At 43.6% G+C, this 27492-nt stretch overlaps 1 protein-coding gene across 1 annotated transcript in view; it reads left to right on the forward strand.

Moving 5' to 3' along the window:
• Positions 1-16351: 16351 nt before the first annotated feature.
• LOC127027870 (protein unc-13 homolog B-like) overlaps positions 16352-27492 on the forward strand; it is a 188294-nt gene continuing 177153 nt past the window's right edge. Inside the window, exons 1-3 of the mRNA XM_050913751.1 lie at positions 16352-16402; positions 20827-20944; positions 21955-22078. Of these exons, the coding sequence (XP_050769708.1) occupies positions 16398-16402; positions 20827-20944; positions 21955-22078 (247 nt within the window). The 5' untranslated portion in view covers positions 16352-16397. The remainder of the gene's footprint in view (positions 16403-20826; positions 20945-21954; positions 22079-27492) is intronic.

Genomic DNA, 27492 nt, shown 5'->3' on the forward strand with positions numbered 1-27492 from the left:
AAAAACATCAGGAAATTAAACATGGGGTGAGGAAAAACATTAAGGTGGAGGATAGTGTTGACATAAGATATAGAAAGTACAAGCATGCCATTAATTAAAGTGTAGGCTGGAAGTCGGGAATGATTTTGAATGGCTTGAGAGGTACAGGTGATGGGAGAACCAACATTAGAGTTGGTGACCCCAAAGGGCCCTTCCAGTCTTATGATCCTCACAGCACTAACTTCATTATGGTGTGAATTACTGCTCTGACAGCTACTTGGTGTAGACAAATTGTATATTAAGGTAAAATTTTGATGTAGCATCTTGCTTAGTTATAAATTTTAATAATAAAAAACCCAAACTACATGTGAGGGAACTTGCTCATACTCAACTGTTACCTAAGGCTGTTTATTTTAGTTAATGATTTTGATTCTAATGGCATTTATCCTGATGGAATTTCACTTTCATTTTTATGGAGGCCCAAATACAAGCAAACAGCATGGGTTTCAGGAGAACAGTCTTGGGCATAGTCCCTGTCATTAGTAAGACCTGGTTGTGGTTCAGTTCTTTGTGTACATGCTGTGTCAAAACAAAAATATTGGCAGGTGAATGCTAATGTGTTTGGTATATGCAGCTCCTTCAGATACTGTAAAACTGCCATGGGGAGCAGCCATTTGGCTGCTTCTCCCAGGTGGAGTTGAAATCATGTGCTTGCTCAGATATCAGTCTCTAGGCTGAATTGTATAAAACACATTCTGCCTTTACAAACTTAACTTAAAAAAACCAAACACCCCCAAACCATCCTTTTCAGCTTCCTTCTAAGTGACCGATGTCCCAAGACCTTAAGCAAAAAAAACCCACAAAAATGTTAGTGCCAATTTAACTGTCCTATGTCTACAATTTGTGTGTGTCCTCCAGGGACCAGTGTTGTCTGAGCAGTTTGTGAATGCTAAGAGTAAAGTCAGGCTGCCAAAGAATTAGTTTGTGAGCCGTGTTCTGTTAGATCTCCTGTTCCTGCCTGGGAATCTCTTTCAGTTACACCATAACTCACATCCTCAACAGTTCTTTTACTCTTTCTTAACACTTACAGTCAGCTTATTTCTATCTCCTAGATATTAATCTTTTATCTGGTTTGTGAGCTCAAGCAAGTAAATATTTAAGTAACACAATATTAATATTTTCATTAAAACTGTTTTTCAAACTAGACCAATCCTGCTTCATTATTTGGTGCAGGAAGACACAGGTGCTGTTTTTCCTGGGAGCTTATCGTTTGCTGTAGTATTGTGGGATGTTTTTGCTTCTTTAAAAAAAAAAAAAGTTACTGAATCCACCACAAACATGCTTTTGCTTTATTTTTGAGTTTCTCTTTTGGTGAATATGCTAGACTTCTGAAGTTGAACAGTGATATTTGTTAGTATCGGTTTTTAGCTCGATGCCTTTCAGGGCAAGCTTGTGCTCAGTCCTGCTTGACAAGTAGCCGTGTTCCAGTTGGTTGATTGCTTGCAATCTTATAACTTAAATCGAAACTACCAGAAAATATACCAAGGCTGTGATTAGGTGGTGATCACTTCTGGTGTGGTTAGTCAGCAACTCTTGTTCCAGGGTGCATCTCGTTTAAACTAAATCAGAACAGCGAGTGTAGAAACCAGAGTCATTTGGGAGACTATACAGATGACTTCAGTGCTTTTGTTGACTGAGGAGAAAAGCACACGCCCGCCAAAGGAGAAGCACACGCCAGCCAAAGGAAAAGCACACAAGTGGTTTTATTCTGTCTGTAATTTCTGCTTTTTCTTCTTTGTTTGGTACCAGAGTAGTTGTATCTTCTAGTAGCTGTTACCCTGCTGTGACCAGGCTGTGTGATTTGACCTAATAACTCTGGCAAGATTCTAGTAATTTAAGTGGCCTTTACCTGTACATACAATGTCTGAGCAGCAGCTGCGTATGCTTTGTGTCTTGGAAGAAATTATTCTGTAAAGAGGTGTATCTTGTTTTCAAAATAAAAAAACCCAAGCAAACCACTTTCACCACTCATCTGGTTTCTGAATTAGTTTTAAAGTTTTTGGGTTTGGATTTTTTTTAATTTATTTTTTCCATTTGGCTTGTTTTTTCTTGCACTGGAGCTTTTCTTATAAACTAGTTGAACTCTTGGTTTGTCAGCAAAGTCAGTTTAGCAACTCAGACTGGCTCCTAGCAGACTTAATGCATTATCAGTCTGTCTCTTTTCCTGCCTTCTGGGGCAAGGATATGGCTTTCATTATGCATATTTCCTTAGTCTTTGACAGCTGGGGGCATATATGAGTTGAAGTCTGTTTTGTGTAAAATGAAGCAGCGTGGGTTTTGTTCCCTTACTCAATTAAGGCATTTCCACTAACTTAAAATAATACATTTCTGAACCTTATAGAACTTGAAAGAAGGATAGTTTATGCCACTGAAAATTGGAAGCCTCCTTTTTTCTCTGCCGAGTAGTATTTATGTTCGATATCTAAAAACTCTGAAAGATTTGATGGATTCTGCCCCCCCACCCATCAAGCGCAGATTCAGGAGTAGGGATGCTGTCTCTTCTGATCATAAACCAGTTAAAAGTTCAGGAGAAATCTGTAACCTGCAGGAAACTCCTTAAAGCAAAGTGACCGAAGCACAATCTAACAGAACACATCTTCTGAGAGAGAGTCACAAACACAGTAACTCACTCCAGTACGTTGCACCCAAGCTGCTTTTTTACTAATAAAATAAAGGCTGCAACAGAATGTTGGAGAGAAGAGGCAGCTTGGATTACTGTTTAGTTCACCTCTTGCTTGGGGAACCAGGTCGCCTGACAGAGTTGTCTGTGTTGCCAGCGTCAGGAGGATTAAGCTCTCATAATCTCTGTGATTTGAATAAGAGATTTTGTTCCTGTCCTCACTGCTCAGTTCAAAGCAGCTGCTGAGCAGAAACTTCAGTGAATCTTCAGCAACGTGTCTGTGTTGGTCAGCCAAAAAAGGAAGAAATAGATGTTAGAGAATTTCTCCTAGCTGTGCTTTTTAGCAACTGGTTTTAGCATTTGGATGGTAAGTGTATATAGGTGGAGCTGTTCTATAGGATCAGGGAAGTTGGCTACGTCCTCAGTTTCCTTTTTGTTTAAAAGGTGTTCTGTTACACAAATAGTATCAAATCCATTTCTCCATCACCGCACTCTGCTTCCCCACCCTCCTTGGAAAGCAAACTTTGGACAAAGGCATCATTTCTTGGCTTGTAAGCACAACATAACAAAACTTCAGTGTGTGTTTGTTTTCCCACTTATCAAGAAAAATGTAACTGATCCAGACCAATCAGTCAGAGGTGATGCTCGCCTGCCTGTGCTAGGTCAGGCCAAAGCTAGGAGGGATTACTCAGTCAACTAACGTATGTGTATCTGCCCTTGAGGAATGGTGGTGGTAGTAATAAGGGACTTAGCTCTGCTTATAGCCCCACAAAATTTGAAGAAGGGTTTTCTTTTGTGTATTGTGGTTGTGGGGAGGCTATTTATTTTAGTTTTTTTAAAAAACAGACTGTATTTGCTATGTCAAACAGGTAGCAAAGCATCTTGCCTCTCTTTATGAGTGATAGTCCCTTTCTTCTCAATGCAGAGTGATATGGGTTTGTTTGTGTTGTCTGCCTACTTTAAAACAACTGATACTGCTGGCAAGTGGCAGCAAAGATGTATAGCAAAGAGGCTGAATTGTAAAGCGAGGTCTCTGAAGCATGTGTTCCCCCTTGCTATTGAAGAAATACCAAAGTGGAATTCACCTGAAATTGCCTGTTGGCACCCTTAAGTCTTAGTTATATTGGGGATGGAGGAGATTTGGTGGTAGAACAGACCATATGAAACTCTGCTTCCCAAAATACCACCTCTGGGTCCTAAGCCTAGAAGCTGGGGGCATATTAATATATAGAGTAGGTACTGGTGTATCATAATGTCATGCTCTTTCCTAGGAATCGTCGAGGTGTTTGTATGGACAAGATACCAGGCTAAATGGGCTTGTTCTGCAGCCCTTCCTATCGTGATATGACTTCTCTTAGTGCAAACTCCTGCTGAAGTGTGCAAAGAGCCCCTTGGTCTGCAGGGCAGAAGACATCTGGTTTGGGACCCAAATGCGAGATGTCATTGATGTCAAAGTAGCTCTTAGGGAATTCCAGCATCCAGTTTGAGCAGTGGGACTGTTGGACTTACTCAGACAACTGATGTTTTGGCAACAGTAAATTACGAATCTGACTGGGTTTGTCATGGTGCTGGTCGGGGGAGAGGTAGTAACCACAAGGCAAACATCTGTGAGATGGCAAAAAGGTCTCTGTGGAGTATTGTTTGTGAATACTCTTGTGTGACGTGGTTGCAGTTCCCGATGGAGAAATAGGGCAGGAGAACTGACACTTCAAAGTCTTTCCTTGGTGAAGAAAACCATCTGAAGATCGCTTGAGTGCTCCACTAACTGTGTCTCAGAGCCTGGGCGTCTGGTTTTGAGTAGCAAACAGATGTTGAGGTGATGGCTAGGAGTGAAGTTAAATTTCAGGTAGATGTTAACATGTCCGTGGGAAGGTTACGAAGAAGCAATGCACAATTCTAAATAAGCATCTGAGTATGCTGGCTCTCGCCTCGCTAGAATTGACTTGTCAGTTTACATTGACGTCGTGATTATTGTCAGATAAGTTGAAAAGGTGAGTAATGAGGTAAAGGGCTTTCTGGAGAGCGGCACGCAGACTTGGCATATCTTTGAGGCACTTGTATTCCAGCACAGGCTGTGGGGCTCTTGAGAGTTGGAGCTAATACTTTTTGCACAGCCTTTAAGGACAATAACGAGATGCATTGCTAGAGGAAAGATTTTTGTCTGGGCACTGGGAGGCTGTCATTCCAGCAAGTCCCAAAGCGGGCAGAAGATGGCTTATGATTCTCAACTTGTTCTAGTTACCTGAAAGGTGACTTGAGCTCAGTGGGTTGATCTGCTTTGTGTTGGCTGGGGAACTGTCCTGAGACTGCCTGCCTGCCAGCTGAACTGTGGGACCATGCAGGCAGGAGAAATGGGGACAGATAGCCCCGTAGCCTGGAAGAGTGTCTGCAGTGATGGGAATTCCTGGAAGAGTGTCCTGGTGTTGGGAATTCCAGCATGACAAGTTCCCCTCCTCTCCTCAAACTGCCGCCTCCTTCTCTGTCCTGCGCAGTGTTTAGCCACACAAGCTGCCTGGAAGTAGAAGCTTCTGCATGTCTTCCATTTCCAAGTATATTTCATGTAAAAACTGGAAAATATTTTATGGGCTGTTGGCACTCCGGATTCACTGGCAGTGCTAATCTGTTTCAGGAGGTTGTAAAGTTCAAGGCTTGCATGTTCCTACTTTCTTTACTGCTTCCTAGCATCTGTTTCCAGCTTTTTTGGCTGTATGGTTCATGAATATGCCTTCCCCCCTGCCTGACAGAAGAAGCAGTATTGTCAAGCTTATTTCAGCTGCTGCTTATCTGAAATCAATTGAATGCTTCCTCCTGCCTTTCAGGAAGCTTTTTCTGGGATTAGCTCTAAGGAAACTTCTTGCAGCTTCCTTACTGCAAAGCAGAATTTTCACTAAGTACTAATGCTTAATGTAATAATGATTTGAGCTGTGGTTTACACAATAATTTGTCAATGTTTTAAGCATTTTATTGGTAAGATCTCCTGAGGCTTTTTGGATAAAATGATCTGCATGTTTTAAAATGCTGGAATCCTTTTCCAGTACCTAATGGTCATGGTATATTGATTGTATTTTGCTGGTGTAGATCCTGTTCTGTGCTAGCTTTTTAGTAAAATCAGCGTATCCATTTAGAAGCTCAAAGATGAGGGGAGTTCTGGGTTTTGGAACCTGCTGCTTTGTGAGTCTCCTCCTTCCTTCCTCTCTGTGAACCTATCCTGTCCTGGTTGCTCTACTTCAAATTTTGTTTTCAAACCAACAAATAACAGCATGACCTTGCTGCCTGATACTATTTTCCAGAGAAGTGCTGGTGTAAGGATCCTGGAAGAGCAATCTGACACCTGCTAACTTCAGGGAAGGAACCAGTTGCAGACCTCTTTAGTTTTCCTCTTGCATTTTGTTCCCTGTCACAGTTGCTTTCTACAAGTTGCATATGTAGTTTCAGTTCCATTTTTCCTGTCCTATATTCTCCTAGTAAGACGCTTTGTTTTCAGTTTGTGTTTCTTTGAGATACAGGTTTGATTTTTCTGTCCAAAACTCTGTTAACAACTGTGATCCCCATGGCATATCTTCTGCAGCACTATTTATAATTTTTTTAATTGCTGTAGCATTTTCTTCACCTGTGAATTTCTGTTGCTGAAATAGTTCAAGAATATTTCAGCTAGGTGAGTTCTTGAGCTAAGCAAGAATGCATATGAAACTCTTCAGTTCAGGAGGTTGAAAACCTGTGTGATGTTAAGTCAGTGTGTCAAATCAAATCTGGTAACAGATTAACCTGTAAACGAGACCCAGATGTCTCTCTAACTGTCTGAATCTATTTTGTCATTGAAAGTGTTTAGAAGCCTACTTACATTAACTGCCTACTACATTAAACCATCATAGAAAGTAAATTGAATTGTTACCCCTTCTGTCGCATGAAGTACCTTTTAGAGAAGTAGGGCCTTTTAAGAGAAGGATTCTTTTGCTGATGAGGACTGAGTTTTATTTAAAAAAAACAATTAAACAACCCTTGCCAAAGGGTCTGCAAAGTTGGTCCTCTGCTCCAGGCATACCATGAGAATGTGTTTTTGATTGGAGTGTTTGCAACTGTCTGAAAGGGTTTCCTAGCAATTTTTTTAATTTGTTCTGTTTAAGTTATCTAGTTACTTTGGTAAGGATGGAAGTAGTGGAACACTATGAAGTTCTGATGCAAGCTGAGCTGTGCTGTATACACTTCACAAGTTTTATGCAAAAACTAAGCTGAAAAGTGACAGTATCTGCAGGAGGTGCAAAATTACCTAGTTCACTAAGGTGATCAGACTGGATGATTGAGCAAAATAGATGCATCTTTCATTTGATAACTGGTTCAGCTCAGTGTATTAACTGTGAATTTGCTCAGTTTTGTGTAGATTGGCCATCGTGTTGTCCTGCTAGCTCTCCCAAGTTCATGTGAATGAAACAGTGGGGAATACTCTGGATATCCTGCCACTGTGCCATGTCACTCTGATACCCATGGGCTATGGCAGTAATAGAGATTTAGACAAGACAATGATATGTAGCTTTTATATATAAAAGCTAGGCTTTTTCTCAGTAGATTTCAGTACTCTGCTCACCAAAGTTCAGCCTATACAGGTGGTGCGACGCTGAGCCTGCAGCTGTGAAAATTCTGGCAAAAAACAAATGTTGGGGTGGAGCTTGGTAAGCAGAACGAGGCAGCAGCTGCAGTGTCCCATCGGGACTGGAAGTGTCTGTCAGCCCCAAGATATGGGGTGTCTGGGCTGTGGAGGGAAACAAGGGGGGGGCTCTCTACCTGTGGGTTGTGACACTTGTGTGCGTGCAAGCCCTGGATCTTAACTGACCAGAGTATTTACAGATGAACTGGGGAGCATCTGGTGAGGTTTGGCAGTGTGGAGGGTTATTGGGATATGTACTTCATGTAGTGCTTTCCTGGATTTCCTATATCAAAAGGTGCTGAAGTTAAATGAGGTTACTATTGAGTGTGTCTCCTCTTAGCACAGGAATCTGGAAAACCCTTCCAAGCAGTCACACGTGTCCCAGCTGCTGTCACTGTCCAGTGGGCAGAAAGGGTAGAGTGACTGGTAGAAAGCTGTTTGTTGGAAATTGTATTGTAAATCAAATAAACTTAGTAGCTTTGTGTGTCTCTGGACAGGGTAATGAATTTGCAGATCATCTGAACAGGAAGATGCTAATTCATGTGAATTAGGAGGGATTCTAATTCATTCTCAAGACATCTGGCAAAATGGAAATCCTTTGGGTAGATCAATTTGCTACCACAGGCAACAGACTAGAATATCTCTTTTTTTTTTTCTTTTTTCTTTTTTTTCCCTCCCCTCCTTCCTGAGAACAATCCAAGAGTGATAGTAGTTGCTTTTTAAATGTGGTTAGTTGCTGAAGGGAGCATACCTTCCCTTTGTTTGATGTGGTTCCCAAGGCCTTGAGAAAGGCAAGTCGTGTTGTCCTGTGGGCATTTAGAGTGGTCAAATTGAAGAAGGCTCTTTGCTACATGAACGGGAATGGCAATGTAAAAGCGTTTTGGTTTTTTTCTTTTTGATGAACTATTAAGAATTAATAAACTCTTATTGTGCCCATTCCATTTATTCTGGACTACTTATTAAAGCAGATCGATCTCTCGATTCAGTTGAGGTAAATTTAGTGATACTGATGGCTTTCTGTTGAGGCTCTCTGGATTCCTCCACAGTTGTCTCAGTCAAACGGGTGATGAATTTTTGAAGGACTGTTTCGGGTACTAAGTCAGAAAAATTCTGCCCTTAGATGCAACCTTAGTTCTTTTGGGTACTGATGCAAATCTACGCTATGTTCCTGCTCTCTGCCAGTTACGAAGCAAAGTGGCATTTCGCAGTGGCTCTTCTTTCTGGCAGCAGAGTAGTTCTCTGGTCAGCCCAGCCCTCCATTCACATCTAGCAATAACAAAATGTTATCCCCTGTTTACTGTGAATGCGGTCTCAGCTTTTACGTCTGTTGGTACACGAAGGTAGCCACTGTGTTTCCATCACGTCATTCTTGAAGGGAATACGCTGGGGCATAAAGTGCTCTCTTCCCCGCTTCAGTGGAACAGTGTTTATATGTAAACCAGTGATTTGTTTTCCCTGGCAGAAAAACAAAGTATAAAGTAATAAATGTGACTTAAGTCTCTTGTCTCTCAGTGGCCCCTGAGGCTGAAGGAACCTCTCGGCTGCAATAACCACCCCAGCTCAGCAGAGCTCTGCTGTGAGGCGACGGAGCCCAAGCGCACCCTGCTCTGGGCTCTCTGCACTTACAGCAGAGGCTGTCGAGGTGCTGCTGAGTGCCGGCGGGTCCCTGGGGCCTCCTGTGCAATTATCCTTCCTCTGAGCTAGAAGGAACATCTTTTCCTTCTGAACATAATTTAGCTCTGAATGTATGAGAATGCAGCGGAGCCTTTCTTTTTAGGCCTGTCTAAGGCTGGGAACACCAAGGTGGCTGTGACATGTCGAATCTTCATAACAGGCTTGGAAAACTATTAAACTGCTGTTTTATCCAGCTCTTTCTTTCTTAGAGTTATGAAGGGATCAGAAGAATTTCTATGGCGCAGTCGGCACTGCTGTTCTGCTATGGCATGTGCAATTGCATTTAATATCATACCTCTGATGCTGCTGGGCTTTTGTAGGGATCATGTGAAACAAAACAGTGACTGAGTTAAAATCAGGGGTGAGGTCACTGCACGGCCTCTGCTTCCTCCAGCCTGGAGCCCCTTTTGGGTTCAGGTAGTGGGAAAGACAAGGGTTCCTCGCCCTCAAGTGGGAGGTGAAGGTGTGCAGAGGCAGTGCATGTAAAATGTTTTGATTTCCAGGGGAGGGAAAGGTCCCTGTGTGTCAGGGTGGGATCCCCAGGGACAGAACAGCCCTTGTTAGATGCGCCAGTCTTGTGCAACTTGCCAGCCTCTCATGGATTTTATAAATAGCTTTCAAGAAGTGAGTAGGAGGTGTTGACTTTCTGGCTCTGCAATGAATACATGTGCTATAGCTGTTGGTGCAGGGTTCAGACAGCAAAATTATTACCAAAGGCTCAGTTATAGAAAATGTAACAGACCTGAAGGGCTAGAGCACTGCCTAGCCAGCGCTTCTCTCCCTTCTGCATGCATGCTGCAGGGTGCACAGGCCCGTGAATTTCGTGTGTTGACTTAGTCTTGGGTAGTATGAGCGGTTTGCTGTGGTCTCTTATTTCTGTTGCTGAAGCAACCTTTGCACCTAGTGCTGCGAATCACTGTGCACTGAAGTCTGAGCACCTGGAAAAGGTGAGAAAAACACAGAGTGAAATGGAAATATGTATCAATTCTGCTGTTCAGCTGGGAACAGTTACTGTAGAAGTTAGAGTGCTCTCAAACACATTAACACTGCATTTGTGTTTCACAGGGAAGAGGAAGATATTTGTCAAATTGCTGATCATGAAAATGCATTTTGAATGCTCTGCTTTCAGTGTTTCATTTCATTTTAACAGCACTAATTAAACTGCATCCTTTCACTCTTCTGATTTTGCCCACAGTCCTTTCATGGTACTTTACTGTCCTCTGTGTAAGGATGTAGATTTTGTTGTAGTGTGGTGAGTGACCAGCTCGTAAGTCATGTGCTGGATTTAATTAGGATGTAATCTTTTGGCCATCTGCTCAGGCACTCCCTGTGTCTGCATCCCTCTGATTTGCAAGCAAATGTTACAGGTGATCTTGAATCTGCAGATGTTCAGAACACCCAGGTTCCCTTTAACTGAATATGAGTGTGTTCCTGTTTAGGAGGTTTGAGCAATGTGTTGTCTGATTTGGCATGCTCGATTTTAATTCTCTGGCTGGTGTATAGGGCACCTAGTCAAGAAAAAAAAATATCCTTCAGACTGATTGAAAAAATAAGTGTAACAGCAAGAATTTCTCTGTAGAAATGAGTTTAAGAATACTCTGATAGATGTTCTGCTGTTGTTTTTTCCCCCCTCCCACAATGATTCTGGGCCTTTTTTGCAATCTCTGGCTTGTATTTTCCTTTCCTAGTCTTTAGGAGTCTGTCTGACTCTCCAGACTTTTGTAACTGACAGCTGTAGAGCATGTGGAATCCTGTTGTGGCTTTTTTTTTAAGTTGCAGGCAAGACTTCAACTTAATTTTTTCTTGTCTCTTTATTTAGAGTAACACCAGAATGGTGAGAGATTTCCAGAGAAGAAATCTCTGGATGAATTGAAAGTTTACATCAATTTTCAGTGCTTTTATATCTGTCCAATTTGCATCCAATTATTTCAGTGCAACCTGTCTGCTTTCTAATAGCTCCTTGAACTGAGCTGCAGTGGCTGTGTCTCTGATATGCCCAAGTCTTTTTTAATGATTAAATGAATCTTCACTTGCACAGTGAGAGCAGGTGCATCTCTGTGCATCTGTATTATGCAGTGCTTGCAGATGGCAGTGCAAAGCGCTAGGTCTCGCTTTCCTTTCTAATTTTCTATCGTTTTCATTCCCTCCCTGGTGTCCTTCCCATACAATGTTGCAGTGGTGTTGGGAGGATTACAGTTCAGCATGGTTCAGTGTTTGCCTCTGAATGGCTGGACTTTCTGTGCTGCCCAGTTTGCTGAGACAAGCCATTTGAAACGGAATGGAATTTAACATTTCCAGATAGTTAAAAATGTGGCTTCCCCAGAGCCCATAAGTGCCTGTGCGATAAATGGGAGTGAGTCAGGAAATCTCCCATCTACACCTTTGACTTACTTTGTCTTCAGGCTTTTACTTTGTGGCAACACAGAAGCAACTGTATCTGTAAAACTTGGTGTTGCCCAGTGCTCTAGACAATGGTTTCCTTTTGTGATATAGATTTTATTTTATAAAATGTACTGTTTCACATGGCTTGGTTTCAGCTTGCTGTCCTCCTGCCACTGGAGTAGCAATGAGTTTTCAGCCTTTGTGGCAACACTGAGTAATTAACTGTTAATGCATCAGGCTTCTTCATGACTTGTTACTCCTTTGTGTCCTTTCTTGAGCACTTGGCATAGAGGAACTCTAACCAGACAGAAGGAGCAGGTGCGGGTACAAAAGTTTCCCTAGGGAAGCTAACCTTATTGTGCCTTTCCAAAGCTCTGGTCCTTCGGCAGTGGCATGGTCCGTGCCGTTCAGTGCATTTTACCCGACCCGTGAATTCCCTGGGCTGATGAACAGGCTGGGTCTTGGCAGTGTCTAATAGCTCTTTCTGGCTCTGAGCTCCTGGACACTCACCCTGTTGTATGGGGAGCCCTGTGGTCTCACAGCCAGTCCTGATCCTGAGGTGTTGTGGGAGCTGCCCCCTTGCAATGATTTTTACACGCCCCTAGGAAGTGCTTTCCAGTGGGCTAAAAAAATAAAAACATGTCCAAGTCACTTTTCATGGGAACTTTTTGGACATGCTGTGTAAACTTGCAGATAGAGCAAAAGAGTTACTGGTGCGATGAGACTCCCAGGTTTGTGATCCAGCTCTTATTTATAAGCCCTGCTTCTGCAGCTAAAGGTGTAATTTATTACATGCAGGTTGTCTAGAGGCATGGGGTTCATTCCTGGTAGTTGCTAAAGATACAAGACTCCATTTTTGTTATGTGGGTCCATAGCAGGCTTGTGATCTTCATTTAGCCTCGCTGCTGCCCCAGGATATCCCTGTTGCTGCGAGCCCTGGGACAGCTCTTGCTGAAGCCCCACACAGGCACCCTTTTCAGCATGCCAAGGCAGTGCAGGGTTTGCTGCCTCTCATCAAATGAACCTCTTAACATTTAGGGGTTGAGACCACAATGTACAGACAGCATCTGTCTCTTAGTTTGCATATCGCTTGCTGCAGAGACAGTGTCTCATCTCTGTGTCTAGGAGCCATTGGCCCACTCTGGCTGCTTTTTTGACAAATAATACCGAATTTCCACACTGGGGTTGCCTCCGCTTCCCTGCTAACAGCAGTGGAGCTTGTTACGAACAGGGAGAGAGGCCAGCTGAAGCTTACTGTGCATCCCCTGCCCTCTTTCTCCTTTTTTCCTTCCCTCAAGCACATGCACTTGTTTCTTTGTCTCTTGCCTCTTGCAAAGGTTGGGAGAGGGGAGGATCAGAGGTAAGCTGGTGTCTGTCCACTCCAGGGCAGTATTTCATGAAATGCCTGCTTTTGTGTGGTATCCAAAGGCACCTAGAAAGTGGGTAGATTGCCCTGCCTGTTTCTCAGTGGTTAGACAGACTGATTGATTTGGAGATCAAAAAGGAATCTGCATCTTCAGTCAGCAGGAACACTGGCCCATACCGTTGTATGTTTTGCTTGCACCATTAGATTTAGCATCAGGAGTGCTTCAGGCCCTGAACCTGGGAGAAAATGAACCTATTGATTTTGGACCTAAACGCTCGTGGGCCTTGGCAGTCTATGTAAAAGCTACAGCTCTTCTAACTTCTGTTTGAGATCCCTCTGGCTCTGGTACAGCATTTCCTTCAGGCAAACATCTACCTGGACTGTAAATGCTTGCAAAGGAGAATTTCTCAAATAGCAAGGGTATTCTCCAGCATCACACTCCGTTGCAGCTCTGTGCATGTAACTGTGTAAGGACCATTATTTTATTTAATTTTATTTTTATTTGTTAATGTTCTTTTCTAGACTATTTATCTTAGAAGTTAGACTCTGTGAGCCTTTAGTAAGTGTTCGGTGCTCTGTTTTCTGGAGGGAACTTCACTACACCAGTTTTCAAATCTTTTTGCTCTCTGGTGTATCTTGCTTCCTAGCTTGTTAAATATGTTTTCTTCTTAGTGTTGGTTTTCCACTGGGAAAACTAGCTGCAGCCTAGAGATGTCTTCTCTTAGTGCTTACACTTAGCAATACCAGTGAGGATATGAGCTTGCAAAAGAGAAATGTAAACAAAATCTCCCCTAGGTAGACATGGACCTTCTCCATCTGGTGAGATAAGAGCCAGTGCTGTTTTATGTTTTAACCATTGTTTTTGATAAATACTGTCCTGGAATTAAATTAACAGAGGAGAGCTCAGAAAAGTGACATTTAAGTTTAGACTGCTGCTTGTTTGGCATAGCAGGTTAATTTGATTTACAGATGTCATACTATAGAGCTACTCTTCAGGCTTGGTTATTTTCAAGTTGTGGTTGAAAGTCTGCTCTGCACTGTTAGGAGAGATTGTTTATAAAGAAATGTTTGTTTCTTCTAGAGTGTAACTTTGTAAGTGAGGTGGTATGAAATGATGTCTTGCTAAGCAGCAGTAATTTCTGGTTGCAAAGGACTGGTTTTGAAATTACATTGCATTAGGCATATCACATTGCTTTCCAAACATTAATCCTATGATTATTTTTTAAATGGATCAATTTAGAGAGGTGACGTGGGGTACAGAAGAGGTTTTGTCTCTGGATCTGTTAAACTGTTAAAATGAGTGTGAATGTCCATCTAATGTGATGCCCTGACTTGAAACTGTAGCAGGACAAAATCACTAACAGCTGCTTTTTTTTCTTTTCCTTTTTTCTCTTTGCAGTAAAAAAAGCTAAGCTCCAAGGACCACCAGGTAAGCCATGCTCTACTGCTTGTTTGCAGCAATGGTGACACCTGCTCTCTCACTCCTGCTCATGCTGCTCCCTCCAGTTTTCATCTACCTCCTCTCAGCTCCTCCACGTTCTCCTTACGAGTGACAAAAGCTACCCTGAGAATCCAGGCAGCCTGAGTTAGTAGAAAGCTTGAGGCTGTGACCTGGTGCCACAGTGCTAAGAAACCTCTGCCTGCTCACCTGACCTGAACAGGTGATGGATGAGGAAAGATGTTCCTTTACTGTCACCAGTTCCCACCCCACCCTGCCCTTTCCTCTCATCCTTCCTCTGTCCCTGTTAAAAACAGGATGTGAAAATGTCCACTGAGCAGAGCTGGTGCGTGCCTGTCTGGATTCAGTGCCTCCTCGATCCTGATCAGGATTGCTGGATGGTACCACAGAAGTGATTCATTCTCTTATGTGGGAGTCCATAATGGCTGTGCTTGGGATTGAAATCCAATCTGCTAGATTTTGTGTCTGCATAATAAAGTAAAAACAAACAGCTGGTGACACCCAGAATTTACAGTCTAGGCAACTGTTTCGCTGTGGTTCAGTAGCTAGCAAGGAATCCCTTAGCAGGCAGATACGTTTATTGAATGAAATTTGATGTACAGTTTACAAAAGAATAAGCAGCTTGCTTCTGGAACCTATTCAGGTTCTTAGATCCGAAGCAATTGCACAGCTGTATTCATGACTTATTTGTTCAGCTTTATTCTCTTGATATAGCTGTCCTCAGGTTATAGCAGAAAGCTTCCCAGGTCTCCTTGTCCATACTCCATGTCAGGTCAAGATCTGTGTGTGCACCAACCTTGAACTTCCAGGGAAGGAGAGCTGAGTGCTCAGACTGGAAGGGAGATAGTGTGTACTTTATCCTTTCTCTAATCAAGAAGCCTGCTCACAGCTGTAAAATATTCATCCTGTAGTCTAGGTTTAACTCAGCTGAAGAACGTGGTTTCACTGACAAGCCCAGTGTCCCAGGAGGATGCGAGTGATGTAGCTAGATATGAGGGAATCTGACTTTCACTGACTCCCACTTCTTCCTGAGCTTCTGGTACATGTAGTTTGCCTTTCCTCCTTTTCTGTTAGGGTATTTGAAGCTAAATGCTGGGATATGCTATAGTAGCCCACAGCAATGATGCGTGCAAGTTTGGACATGATTAAAATGGACTGTGATCTAACTTATGCTGGGAATAGATGCAGCAGAACATTGAAATATTAAAAAATGTATGCTGCTTTCTAGCTACTTACCATGTCTTGTTCCAGGCTTGATGAAACTGATAGATAGGTCTGAGGTTGTAACTCCCCTTAAAAGGGACTTTGTTCATTCTCAGATGCTGATATTCAAACTTTGTATGTTTCTGTGCTTGCCTGCTTTTGGTTTATTAGCAAAGAGATAGCAGCAACTAAGAAAAAAGTCATCCAGGCTTTTTCTTCAGATTTAAAATAAAAAGCAAAAAAATCTAAACAAAGCCTGTCTTGTCAAAATATGAGCGTAACGTGGTTCTTCTAGGTTAGCTGATTTAAGCAATACAGATCAGGTTTAGCACATTTAGCATAAATCACTCTATTTTCCTTCTGCCTCTGACTGGTCTGTAAAGTTCTTTGTGGATTCATGAGTGGAAAACCAGGTTGGAATTAGGAGAGCAGTTGGGTCAGAAGGGAAGAGATGATAATATCAGCCCAACTGCTTCTTGCTTGTATGTTTTGCAAGTTTGTTTTTCACTCTGCGTGGTCTGCATGATCGCTATGCATGGTCTGCATGATGGGCCCTATTCCTTCAGACTGTCTCTTCTTCCTCTCATCTGCATTTCAGTAACAGCATCTTACACACAAAGTGTCTGTGTTCTTCAGGATTTTATGCTCACTCTTTGTCCCTGACTTGCTGCAAGTAGTTAGTTGCCTGTTTTTGTTTGTTTGTGCATGAATTTCTAAAAAACTGAGATTGAAAATTTGATGGCAGGTGAAAAACATCTTGACCATTTGGCTTCTTAACCCAGCGATGTCTTCCCATATGGTCTTTTCTTTTTGGGTCTCCCTGGGATGCAATGTATGGACTGAAAACCTTGAAATGTTACGCTTATGTGATGAAAGGATATACTGAAGGAAATAACTTTTTGCCTCTCATTCCCCAGATAAATTCAATACGTATGTGACCCTGAAAGTGCAAAATGTGAAGAGCACGACGGTAGCCGTGCGAGGTGACCAACCCTGCTGGGAACAGGACTTCATGTTGTAAGTATGGTGCTGTGCAGCAATGAGGTGTTTGTGGTTGAGTCCTTCCACAGCACTGATGTTTATATGGAGCTGCTATTGTGTTGTATAAGTTGGAGTACTGAAGTAGGTAAAATGCACAAGCCTGGTGACACCCTAAATCGTTTGCTTTTCTGTTCTACACACTGACCTGTGCTGAAGGAGATGTGTGTTGGGAGATTGTCTCTGCCAGTGCCACGGGCTGGCTGGAGTAGCCAGTGTCCTTTAATAGTACCAGGTTGCCTGGATTCCTGTTCTTAGACCTATGTGTCAGGGTGCAGTGAGGGCTGGCTGCTCCCGCAGGAACAGGGAGCCAGAAGCGGAGTGTGGTAGGATGGCTGGTAGGGCAAGGTCCTCACCAGCCAGGGCCCAGTCCCACAGTACCTGAGCAGCGCAAGCAGGGCAGGCCTAAGGATCAGACCAGTATCTGCTGAGAGGTCAGGTCATCAGACGCATTTGTAGTAATGAGGCAGGTCCGAGGTCAAGCTGGGAGCGCAAGTTAGCAAGTCAGGCTCAGGGTCGTGTCTGGTAATAATAATCAGGGCGGGACTTAGTCCAGCAATTGTCAGTCAGGTCCATAGTGATGAGGCAAGTCTGAGGTTGAGCTGGGAAGTCAGTCTGTGGGTTGTGTCTGGATTGATGGGCTCCATGGCCAGGTATGGCACAGCTGCGGCTAAGCTGGAGACAAGCACACCTACAACATAGCTTAGGCAAGGGCTGAAGGCCCATAGCTGAGCTTAAGTGGAGCTCCTGGGGCGTAGGAAGGTGGTGTGGGTGGAGGCCACTGGTGAGGCTGGTCAGGGCAATTAAGGGCTGTTGTTAGTGCACTGAGGGCCTTGACATGGTGGTCCTGATTACCTCAGTGTGGGAGCTGCTGTTGTATGATGATGTTTTCTGCCATTGGCCTGGTGCTCATGAATGTGTTTTCCAGCTCCCCTGCTGCAGCTTGAGGGGCTGCCAGTCCCTGTCATGAGCAGCGGAACCAGTTCCAGCTCTCCCAGGGTTTCTGGTGCAGTTGGCACTTCTGATTTCCTCTGGTCCTCATAGTCCTGACACACAGCCAGGGATTTCCCAGTATCTTTTAGAATGGTGGGGTTTTTTGCTGGTGGATGAATGACTCATTGATATATTGCATCTGCTTCTGTTTCTGTAGTTTTATAAGACGAAGTGAACTAAATTTACTAAATCCTGGACTCCAAGTGCTTTTCTCTGAACTTGGCACGGACACCGCTGTTGCGGGGGGGAATGATGTGTTCAGCTTGTGGAGTCAAAGCTAGTGCTGCTGTTTTTGAGTGGGTCTGAGGTGTTTACGCAGTATCCGTAGCAAGAGACCCACATGGGATTTTGTGAGCCTGTTTCCTAATCCAGCAGCAGTTGGTTCTCCTGTGCCAAAAGTGGGAAGCTTTTGCCTCTGATTGAGGAACTCACCTGAGTCAGTACAGTGTTCCATCGTAGCAGTGCTCCCATCTCCCTTGTTGGGTGGCACTCTGCTTTTGGAGCAGCACGTGAGGTGTGTGCTTCTGCATGAAGGGTCTGGAGCCTATCCTTTGGCAAGTGGTGAAACGTGTGTGCTCCTGAACGCCAGCATCTTCTCAGCTCTGCAGTTCCGGGTCAGACAGAGGCTGTGGCTGTCACTGACGTAAACCGTACAGGACTGGGGTAAGGTTGGGGCAGGGAATTGTACCTGTCTGCCAAATCACATGCCCATACCCAAACTACTGACTCATTCTTCCTGTGATTTGTGCTCATCCTGTGGACAGGAACTAGCTTTAAACATGGCCAGCTACAGAGGAGGCTGCTCACCAGTGATTTAAGAATGGCACTTGTTTGTGCTGGATGACGGCTTTCAGGGTTGCTCCTCCTCCTTCCCCTCAAACAGCTCCTGGAACTGCTCTCCGATATCAGCTGGGAGCTTAGCTAGCATGCTGTAAGGTCACTGTGCCACTCCGTAATTAGTTGCTAGGGGATATGAAAGCAGAATATTAGCTGAACTACCTCACCATTATTGTCCCTGCTTTAGCCAGGCAACAGCACAGTTGTTCTGATGTTTCTTTGTAACAAAAATATTACATGTGGCAGGGAATGTGTTTTGCATGATCCTGTGTACGTTAAGTTGTCCCAGGAGAAATAACACTGATATTCCAATACTACTATTCACTGATTTGCTCTTTTTCTTTCTGGAGTTGGAAAAGGCTTTTGAACACAGTAGTCTTTCCCTGAAGGAAGGATGCTTTTACTGTCTGTGTTTACCTTTTTTATAAGGCATAGTAGAAGAATAGACTACAACCAAGAGAACGCTTTCTATCTGTGTTTGTTGGTTTTGCTTCCAAGCTCCTTGTGAGACATAACAGTTCAGAATTTAGGGCTCTGGGATTGTTTGAGATTTGATAGTTTACTAGACTGGTAAAGGACTTCAATGTATTCTTTGGGGACATCTTCTAATTTTGAAGCAGCTTTAAAAGGACTGCATATTTGCAGCAAGCACCTCTTGAGTGAAAGTGCAAACTGATGTTTAGAACATGATGATTAAATCGGTGTTGAAGTTGTTAGAAATGTCTTTCATTTAAATTCTATGTGCATGTGGAAAGGGAGGGACACCAAATTCCAATCTCAGCTCTTTTGTTCTTTGAAGCTATTCTGCATCTAACCAGAAGGTGGAGAAAGGGAGACACAAAGGCAATCAAAGCCTCTGTACTGAAAATCTTTTTATTTTTTATTCTTATCTGGTGACCTGTCCTGTGGAGTTCTGTACAGAAGCCCATTGGGTCTCTTGTGATCAACATCTTGCTCTGTCAATGTATGTTGAAGCAAAGAAAGTGGTTTTACAAGGTGCCTGAAAATAGAGTATTTCGTAATTCTCTTCCCTTTCTGGCCTCACAGTAGTCCAACCAGAAGAAAATCAGTCGTTTCTGTTGTTATTGCAAGTTTGTGCAATCAGATAAATATCGTCTTCTAAGAGGCAAGCAGTGGGAGGGCAGAGCAGTGACGGTGCAGGTGGCTAGTTGTTAGTTTGACCATATTGAGTAGCCATATCCAAACAGAGGCAGCTGGAGACTCAAATTCAAGATGCTAGCAGTAAACTCATAATAAGACTGTGTAATAGGTTGATTTTGAGCTATGTAGACTCAGTCACTGGACACTCCTGACCTCAATTCCTGTGTCTTAAACAAGAACAGAAGCACTTGGGTTTAAAATAGATATTCATGTGCTTTGCTGTAGCTATAGGGTTTGTCTTGAACCTTGTAGATACAATATTGTCTTTTAAAATTGTAGGAAGTCTCTGGGGCAAAGCTCAAATAGATGCTGGGATTTGCAGCAGTTCTTTTTTTTTGGCCATGATGACAGTCTCTAGAAATTAGTGACTAACCTGCTTTTAAATTCTCTTGATAAACTTAATGTGGATACATTTGGACAGAAGGACAGCAGGCGGCAGCACTGTGTGTCCAAGATACCTACTTGCACTAAAGGGAAGTCCTGAGCTCAAAGAAGTAGGAATGATAGTCTTTCTTCATAAGTGTGAGACAGTTGCATATCAACAGACAGCTCAGGATTCTTCTCTACTTCATTGTTTTTACCAGCATTCAGGCTGTGCATGTGTTACGCTGTTCTTAAGTAGGCATGTTACAAACCAGTGTGGAAGAGGGAGGCATAAATGCTATGAAGCATTGGGAAGAAGCGAATTTGAGATGCATCCTTTCCTTACTGAAAGGGAAGATGTTAATGAAAACCTTCAGATAAGTATTTCCAAGAACTTGGCACTCGGTGGTCATGTGGCTGTATTGCCGCTTGCTGCCAGAGATTCGCATGGCTCAAAGCCTTGCAGTGTCATGCAGAGGAAGAAGCTAGTGCTGGAGCAGAAGCGGTGCAATGCAGCCCTGAGCAATTGCTAGTGCTGCTGCTGCAGCTATGCTGGGTTTGGGACTGTTACTTTTGGCCTGTGGCAGCTCCACTCACAGATAAATGTTGGCATGTTTGGACCTGCCAGAGTACGCTTGTGTTGCTGTGCTGCTGAGGGAAAGGAGACACCCACTTTGTTAGAAATGGGGTGCCTCATGATGAAGAACAGCTCACCTCTAGGTTTTGGCCCAAGATACAGTTCCTCCGCCTGTGTACATAGCTGCAGAGACACGTTCCCAACTGGCGGTTCATGTATGACATAGTTCAGGGTTTTAGTTTGCCATCTTTGTGTAGTTAGTGTTAAACTGTGAGAAATCGGTCACTAGAAATGAGTCTTCTCTGTGAGTATGAGCCACCTCGACCACACACTTCCAGAAGCTCTCTGTAGCTTGATACAGCTGTGTGGAAAGAGTTCACTGGTATACTCATGGTGGTAATGCAGAACCTAAAGCAGAATTAGATTGCATTCTGCTTTTTTCTCACCTGTGCTGCTTTTTCTTTTCTTGCAGTGAGATCAGTCGGCTGGACCTGGGCCTAATTGTTGAAGTATGGAACAAAGGACTGATCTGGGACACCCTGGTTGGGACCGTGTGGATTGCTCTGAAGGCCATTCACCAATCTGATGAGGTTAAGCTGACACAGAAGCTTTATTTTGACAGCTCCAGTGTTGATAGTTAACGTGTAACAAATCTGTCCTGGTGCAGCCCAGGACTGTGCTCCTCAGCAAAACTTCCCCTTGCAAAGTCAGGAAGGCCAGCTGAGGGTAGAGGGCTGTTGGCATCACATTGTTGTTTTTGTTTTTGAAGGAGGCTGCCAATAGTGAAACCAAAACTGAGCTTAAGTGGGGGTCTTTGGTCTCATTTCACTCATGTGGACTCAAAAAACAGGGCTTAATCTGTTAAGGAACACACATAATTGACAAGTGTCTGAAGTCTTAAGGACTGACTCCTTAGTCCGATGCCCAAATTTCTATGAATTTCTGCTAGACACAGAGGGTGCCCTGATAATAGACAAGCTGGCCTTTGAGGCAGGCCCAGAGCATGTCTACATCATCCTCTTAAAGCTTCTGGTTGCAGTATTAGAGGATGTCTAGTGGTGCTAATATGAATTGAAAAAAGTAGGAAATGGGATGTGCCAATGTCTGTAACTGGCCTAACTACTGAATTTGGTGGTTCTTGCAGCTAAGCAGGACAGGTTTGGTTTTCTACCTCAAATTTCAGGGCATTTATTTAAAAGATTATTGAATTTGACCAGGAAGAGAGAGCTTATATTTTCCGTAAAAGGAAAAGTGGGGATACCCAGCAGTGTGGCCATAAGGTCTAGCTGGTGCACAGTTCCTCTGGCTGTCCAGGCACTCCTCGGTGCCTGCCTTTGAGGATTTACCTTTGCAGCTCCACTCAGAAGGTAGTAGTTCTGCTAGGGGGTATTTGCTGCTTGTCTTGATAAAGGCGTTTGAGATTTAGAAGAGAAGCTGCCAACATGTGCTGAATGGATGTCATTTGATGTTAAAATCGGGTACCAGGCCTTGATAATATTGTAAGGCTCTTCCTGGAGTCTTTTATCTTAGCAAATGCGTGAGAGTCGCTGCATAAGGACCTGCCAGACTTGAAACTTCACCTGTGGCTTGTGATTCACAGGAAGGTCCTGGGGAGTGGTCTACGCTGGAGGCAGAAGTTGTAATGAAACATGATGAAATCTGTGGAACCAAAAACCCAACTCCTCATAAAATTCTGCTGGACACAAGATTTGAATTACCTTTTGGTGAGTGCATTTCAATAACTTACCCATGGTGCTGACAGTGGTGAGAAAGTGTTTGGGAGCAACTTGTGTTTTATAATCAAGTTGTGCTCATTCTCAGTTCAGTCAAAATAGTTAATTGCAGGTCAAATTGCTGGTGTTCATTTCTTGTTTGGCTTCTTTCTAACAAGATCAGAATAATTAGGGAAGATTTGAAGGTCTCTGAGTGCTGGAATGTTTAGACTAGCAGCAGTTTAAGAAACTATTAATACTATTTCAGGATTGTGCAGTCAGACATTTTGTTCCTGAGCAGGGAACATTCACTTCTTTGTATCTAGACAAATTTGGCTCTAGAAGAGGTCAAGTGCGTTGTTAGAGCTGTTCTGTGGTAGGGCACTTAAACCCTGTTAGAAGTGTGCAGTTCAGTTAGTGAAACATTAATGCTCAGTGCTCCTGAACATTATCATTAGCAGAGTATATAAATAACTTGGTGTTGTAAGAACTGCCTTTCTGGCAATTACTTGTGGTTGAAAAGTACAGAATGTGGAAAAGTAGCTGATTGGAGCAAACCCGTCTCAAGTAAAGTTGTGAGTGGTTTGGTTTTTTGGTTTTTTTTTTCAATTTCACTTTACTTAAAAAAAACAAACCACCAAACAACCAAAAAAACCGCAAAACAAATAAACCCCAAAAGTAAAGCCTTAGCCAGAATGCATCCAAGACTTACATAGCTTCTCTTTCCAGCTTTTAGCTGACTGTTGGGACCAAGAACAGAGATGATGTTTTGGGGGCTCATGGTCTTTTTTTCCTGCCTTGGGCATTGAAGTGTTTCAAAGTTGCCTGTCATTGCAAGGCTCATCTCTCCCCCTCTGCCTGTTGCTTGTTTTTTGCTGCCAAGCCCCTGGCAGTGTGAGCAATTTGTATCATGCTCTGAGCACTGGTGGAGCATTTGTGCACCCGCTGGCATTTGGCCAGCAACTGTCAGGGTTGGCCATCTGTTGTGGAAAAAAGTTAGGTCATCTGTTAGTCTCATACCCCCCCTCCAGGTGCAAGGGAGGATGCAGGCTTCGGCCCTGCAGCACTACAATCAACGCAAATTGTATCTTGTGCTCTGAGTGTACTATTTTGAGTGCACAGTCCGCTGGGTGGTGCAATTCAGGGTGAGTGCAGTGTTTTATAGATGTAATAGGCACTGCTCTTTAACTACAGTCCCCCTGTGTAAAGGGGAAAAGGTATCTGACATCTCAGCTGTCTTGACAACTAAGCTGTCTCATGTTGATCTGGAGCCATCCCTCTTCCTCATGAAATGTCCTGGTGATTCACTGATGCTGTCACCCTGTCAGTGGGAAGTTTATTTCTGAAATTGCTTGTTATGTAAGAAGAGGAACAACTCACTTGACTTCCTTGTGAGGTGAAACATTGGTTCTTTGGGGCAAGTGTTTAGGCTTCTGGGAGGGAGAGAATGCAACACGTGTAGCTGAAGGCAAGGCTTGTAGCTGCTACCTTCTCATCTAAGTTCATTCTGACATAGTTGCTTGTAAACTGTCTTTGCTTTAAAAGAAAATGAAGTTCTGATCTCTCTCTGTGTATTCAGAGAGTATCCAAAAGAGAATTTGCTTTCCTCTGCAATTCATGTTTTGGACTGCACTACATTTTGTGATTCGCCCGCCCCCAAGTATAGGAAAACAGGCTCCCTGTAAACCATTAGGTGTTAGAGCATCTGGATTTAAAAAATAAAAACTATTTCAGGTAATAGTGTGTTTTCTCCCTGCTACTATACTCAAAACACAGGACTCTTATTTTGTTTGTTTGTTTTGGGCTTTTTTTAACTATTTTTAAATGTATGATGTTTTATAGAACTTAGAATTCTGAGAAGTAGGATTTCATGCAGAAAACTGAAAATATTGAGTAAATAACAAGCTTTTTGTGACTTTTCTGTTTTTAACACAATTGATCATTTAAATCACATCTATTACTTATTACTTTTGCTTCCTATGCCAAATACTGAAGTAACAGGAACTCCACACTGCTGTATTGAAGTGTTTTTATTTTAGAGTGTGAAAAGTTGTTTGCCTGTCCAGTGTTTCATAACAACCAGGAAAAAATGGGTGCATCAGTTAGCTCTTTCAAGGCTTCTGTTGCTCTTCAGTTGAAGAGTGCTTCAGTTTTTCTCGGATCTTTTCCGTTTTCAGTCTGTCCTGCCATGGCAAGGTTAGAAGCAGGTTGAAAAGCGGTAGGCACCAAGAGTGTGGGGTATTCCTCTAGAAGATAGCATCTACCCATATCACCTTCTCCAACGGTGCGTCCATTCACACCATGACTGAACGTCTCCTGCCATCACCTCTAGGATAGAGAAGGACCCTGCAAGATGGATTAGGCTGTCTCCCTGCCCTTGCAGTACTGTGAGACTTGGAGGGATGCATGGAGGTAGTTCAGCTCACAGCACTGCCTCTGCATCTCTCCTGATGGATTTGCAGGTCAGTTTCCCTTTAAGTGGAGGGTAGCAGTATGAGCTCTTAGTGCCCCCCATGTTAAGACTGTGTTGTCATATAAGCTGGGAACTGCTGCTTTAAACCTACACAGAGAACTGAATGGATCACTGATCTGCTGTGGAAGTTCTTAAGTCAGCAGCTCTGTTGCTGTAGAGGTAATGTTTTAATAACAGCATGTTTGGAGTGACACTTAGGAACATTGTGTATCGCATTTTGTTTCCCAGGTGAAGATCTCCTGGCTATTGTACATACATGAGAACCGGAGCGATATGTGTACACATGTACAGCTTGTGCTGCTTTCCAAGTCTGGTAAAATACAGCTGTCTGGGATAGCAGCTTTAAAAAAAATAGTGTGTTCTTCTGTTTGGGTGTGCTTCTGTGCCTTTGCTATCACTTCTGGCTGCTCTGTTTCGTTTAGGTTAGGTAGTGCACATGGATGCAGTACTCCAGGTTATTCAGTCTGTGTATTTAAAAAGTTTCATTGTATTTAGGTGGAGCTTGAAGTTTTTAACGGATTGTAAAAGCTGAAGTCCTTGGTGTAAAACATGATTGTATATGCAAAGAAGTTTGGAAACTGGTTTGTTGTTTGCACTATATTTATCCCGGATTAGTTTGCTGCTTCTGCTTCCACCTGATATGTTCAGGATTCTTCTTCCCTGGTGTGTCTTCTCCTGGTACTCTGGAGACTGGCAATAGCTAAAGCTGAAATAAATGCAGAACGTGCTGATGCTGCTAGTGGTAGTACATGATGAAGACAACTTAGAGATTTTTTGTTTGTTTGTTTTCATGTGAAGCTGTTTTTAAGTGTTTAACAGGCTTGGAGTTGGGAAGCAATCATTTCCTAACAGAGGCTGGTGAGAGTTGTGGTCTCTGCTCCTGGTGATATAAAATAACCTTTCCTGAGGTCATCCAGGAGTTAAACTTTGTTAATGCCCAAATTTCTGATGGGACAAAGAACATCTATGGTGGCCGTGATATATCCTTCATGTGTCCCATTGCATGTTCCAGAAGCGGCTCTTGCGTTGTGTTCAGTAGTGTTAGTGTGACATCAGCTTGTGGTGGATAGGAGAGAGAGCAGATCTGTGGGCCCTTCTGTGGTGAGCATGTGTGTGTGACGGACTGCGATGCTGGGGACCAGACTGTCATCTAATGTTCTCTGCCAGCCCTATGTTCTTAAATGTTCAATCTCGCAGAAACAGAATGACTGAAAATCCTCTGCTATAAAAGTGCAGCAAAGCGTGAGCATTTGAAATGTGAAGTGCTAGTGAGAGTAGATATTAACCCGTAGGGTGCAAAGCATTTTTATGCTTGCTAGTCTTTTAAAAATGGCAATAAACTGCCTTCTTGATGGGAGGAAGTGGTTGTTAGCGAAGACAGGCTGGAGCAGCTTTCTCCACTGATCATCTGTTTCTTCTCAGGAACAAGATAGACATCAAGGAAGGGAGACAGCTTTTCTTCTTGGTTGGTTTAGAAAATTTGCTGGTAGGGAGAAGACAGTCTTGCTATTATTGTCGTGATGTAGTGAATGTGTGCTGGCACAGACTTTCCAAGATGCTGCTTTTCAAGTGTAAAATTGTGCTGTTTAGAAGCAGTTTTGCTCTGTCTCCCTGTTTTAGAAGTGCAGTGTCTATGTGCAAGTCCGTCACAGGATGGAGTACTCAAAAATGCTTTTAGCTCCCAAACCCAAGCAGTTTGGGTCTGTGCCAGGCTGTTTCTAGTAGATAATTGGAGTGAAAATGCTTTTAGTGTTCTCACCACTCCCAGGCTGGGAGCATGCTGATCTGCATCTAGCCATCAGGTGGAGTAAATGTGCTTTGTTGTCTTGTCTTGGGAACTGTACAGAAAGAGAAATGCTCAGCTCTGCAAAGTTATTTCAGTGAGAACTTGTGAAGATTCCCGTACCTCTGGAAAGGGAAGAAATTGGGGCTGGGAAGAGAGGAAGCCAGGTTAAAAGTTGTAGGAAAGGGGAGAGAGAAGGGGTATCACTTTTACTTCCAGCACTTGTTCTCACTCGTGCGAACCTGGGGTATGCCCCAGCCCAGGACTTGCTACCTGGGAAAAACTCAGGTGGCACAAGGTGATGTGCAAGGAGTAGAGCAAGGACCACTAAGCCTGAGGTGAAGAAAAGCTTTAGGGCTGAAACTCCTGGTTATTGCCAAACTAGAGATCTCTAAGTGGGAATACTGTCATGTTTAGGTACCTGAGGAGGTCTAACTGTAAGTGAAGTGGTCTGTATAGATGCAGCAAATTCTCCTCTAATTCCTTCCTCAGTCTGATAAGCCTCTGTACTGCTGTGTCCCCTTTTCTGTGGTGGTGCAGTGTATCCAGGTGTCAGGGCCCTGGGTGCACTGATAAGTCTTAATTGCTCTGAGCAGCCTCATCTGGGACCTCTGCCCACACCCCCTGCTCATGGGCCCAGGAGTCCCGCTTCAGCTCAGTGCTGAGCCTTCACTCCTGAGTGATGCTGTGGGAGTTGCTGATCCCTCACCTCAGCCATAGCCATGTCTGTGCCTGCTTATGGACCCCACGGATCCAGGCCCAGATGTGGACTGACTTCCTTGCTTGACCTCAGACCTGCCTTGTCACCGTGCACCTGCCTGCTGATCTGGGCTCCTGGTTGAACCTGGCCATGATCTCTGGGCCTGCCCTGCTCACCTTGCTCACATGCTGTAGAATGGGGCCCTGGCTGGCAAGCCCCCTGCCCTGCCAGCCATGGGATCTCCCTTGCCTCCCCTCCCTTAGGGAGCAACCAGACCTCACTGCTCCCTGACACCAGGAGCCCAGAGAAGACGGGGGTTCAGCTTCCAGCTGAAGACAGCAGTAGGAGCAAGGACAGTAAAGCTTGCAACATTTTTGTGTTGATATCAAATTAAGAAGCCCCAAAAGCTAGCAAACATATGTCCTCATCTCCTCTCTGTTCTTGTTCATCAGTTTTGTTTCACTGACGTA

The sequence above is a fragment of the Gymnogyps californianus genome, chromosome Z, assembly GCF_018139145.2.
Source record: "Gymnogyps californianus isolate 813 chromosome Z, ASM1813914v2, whole genome shotgun sequence".
NCBI classification, from domain to species: Eukaryota; Metazoa; Chordata; class Aves; order Accipitriformes; family Cathartidae; genus Gymnogyps; species Gymnogyps californianus.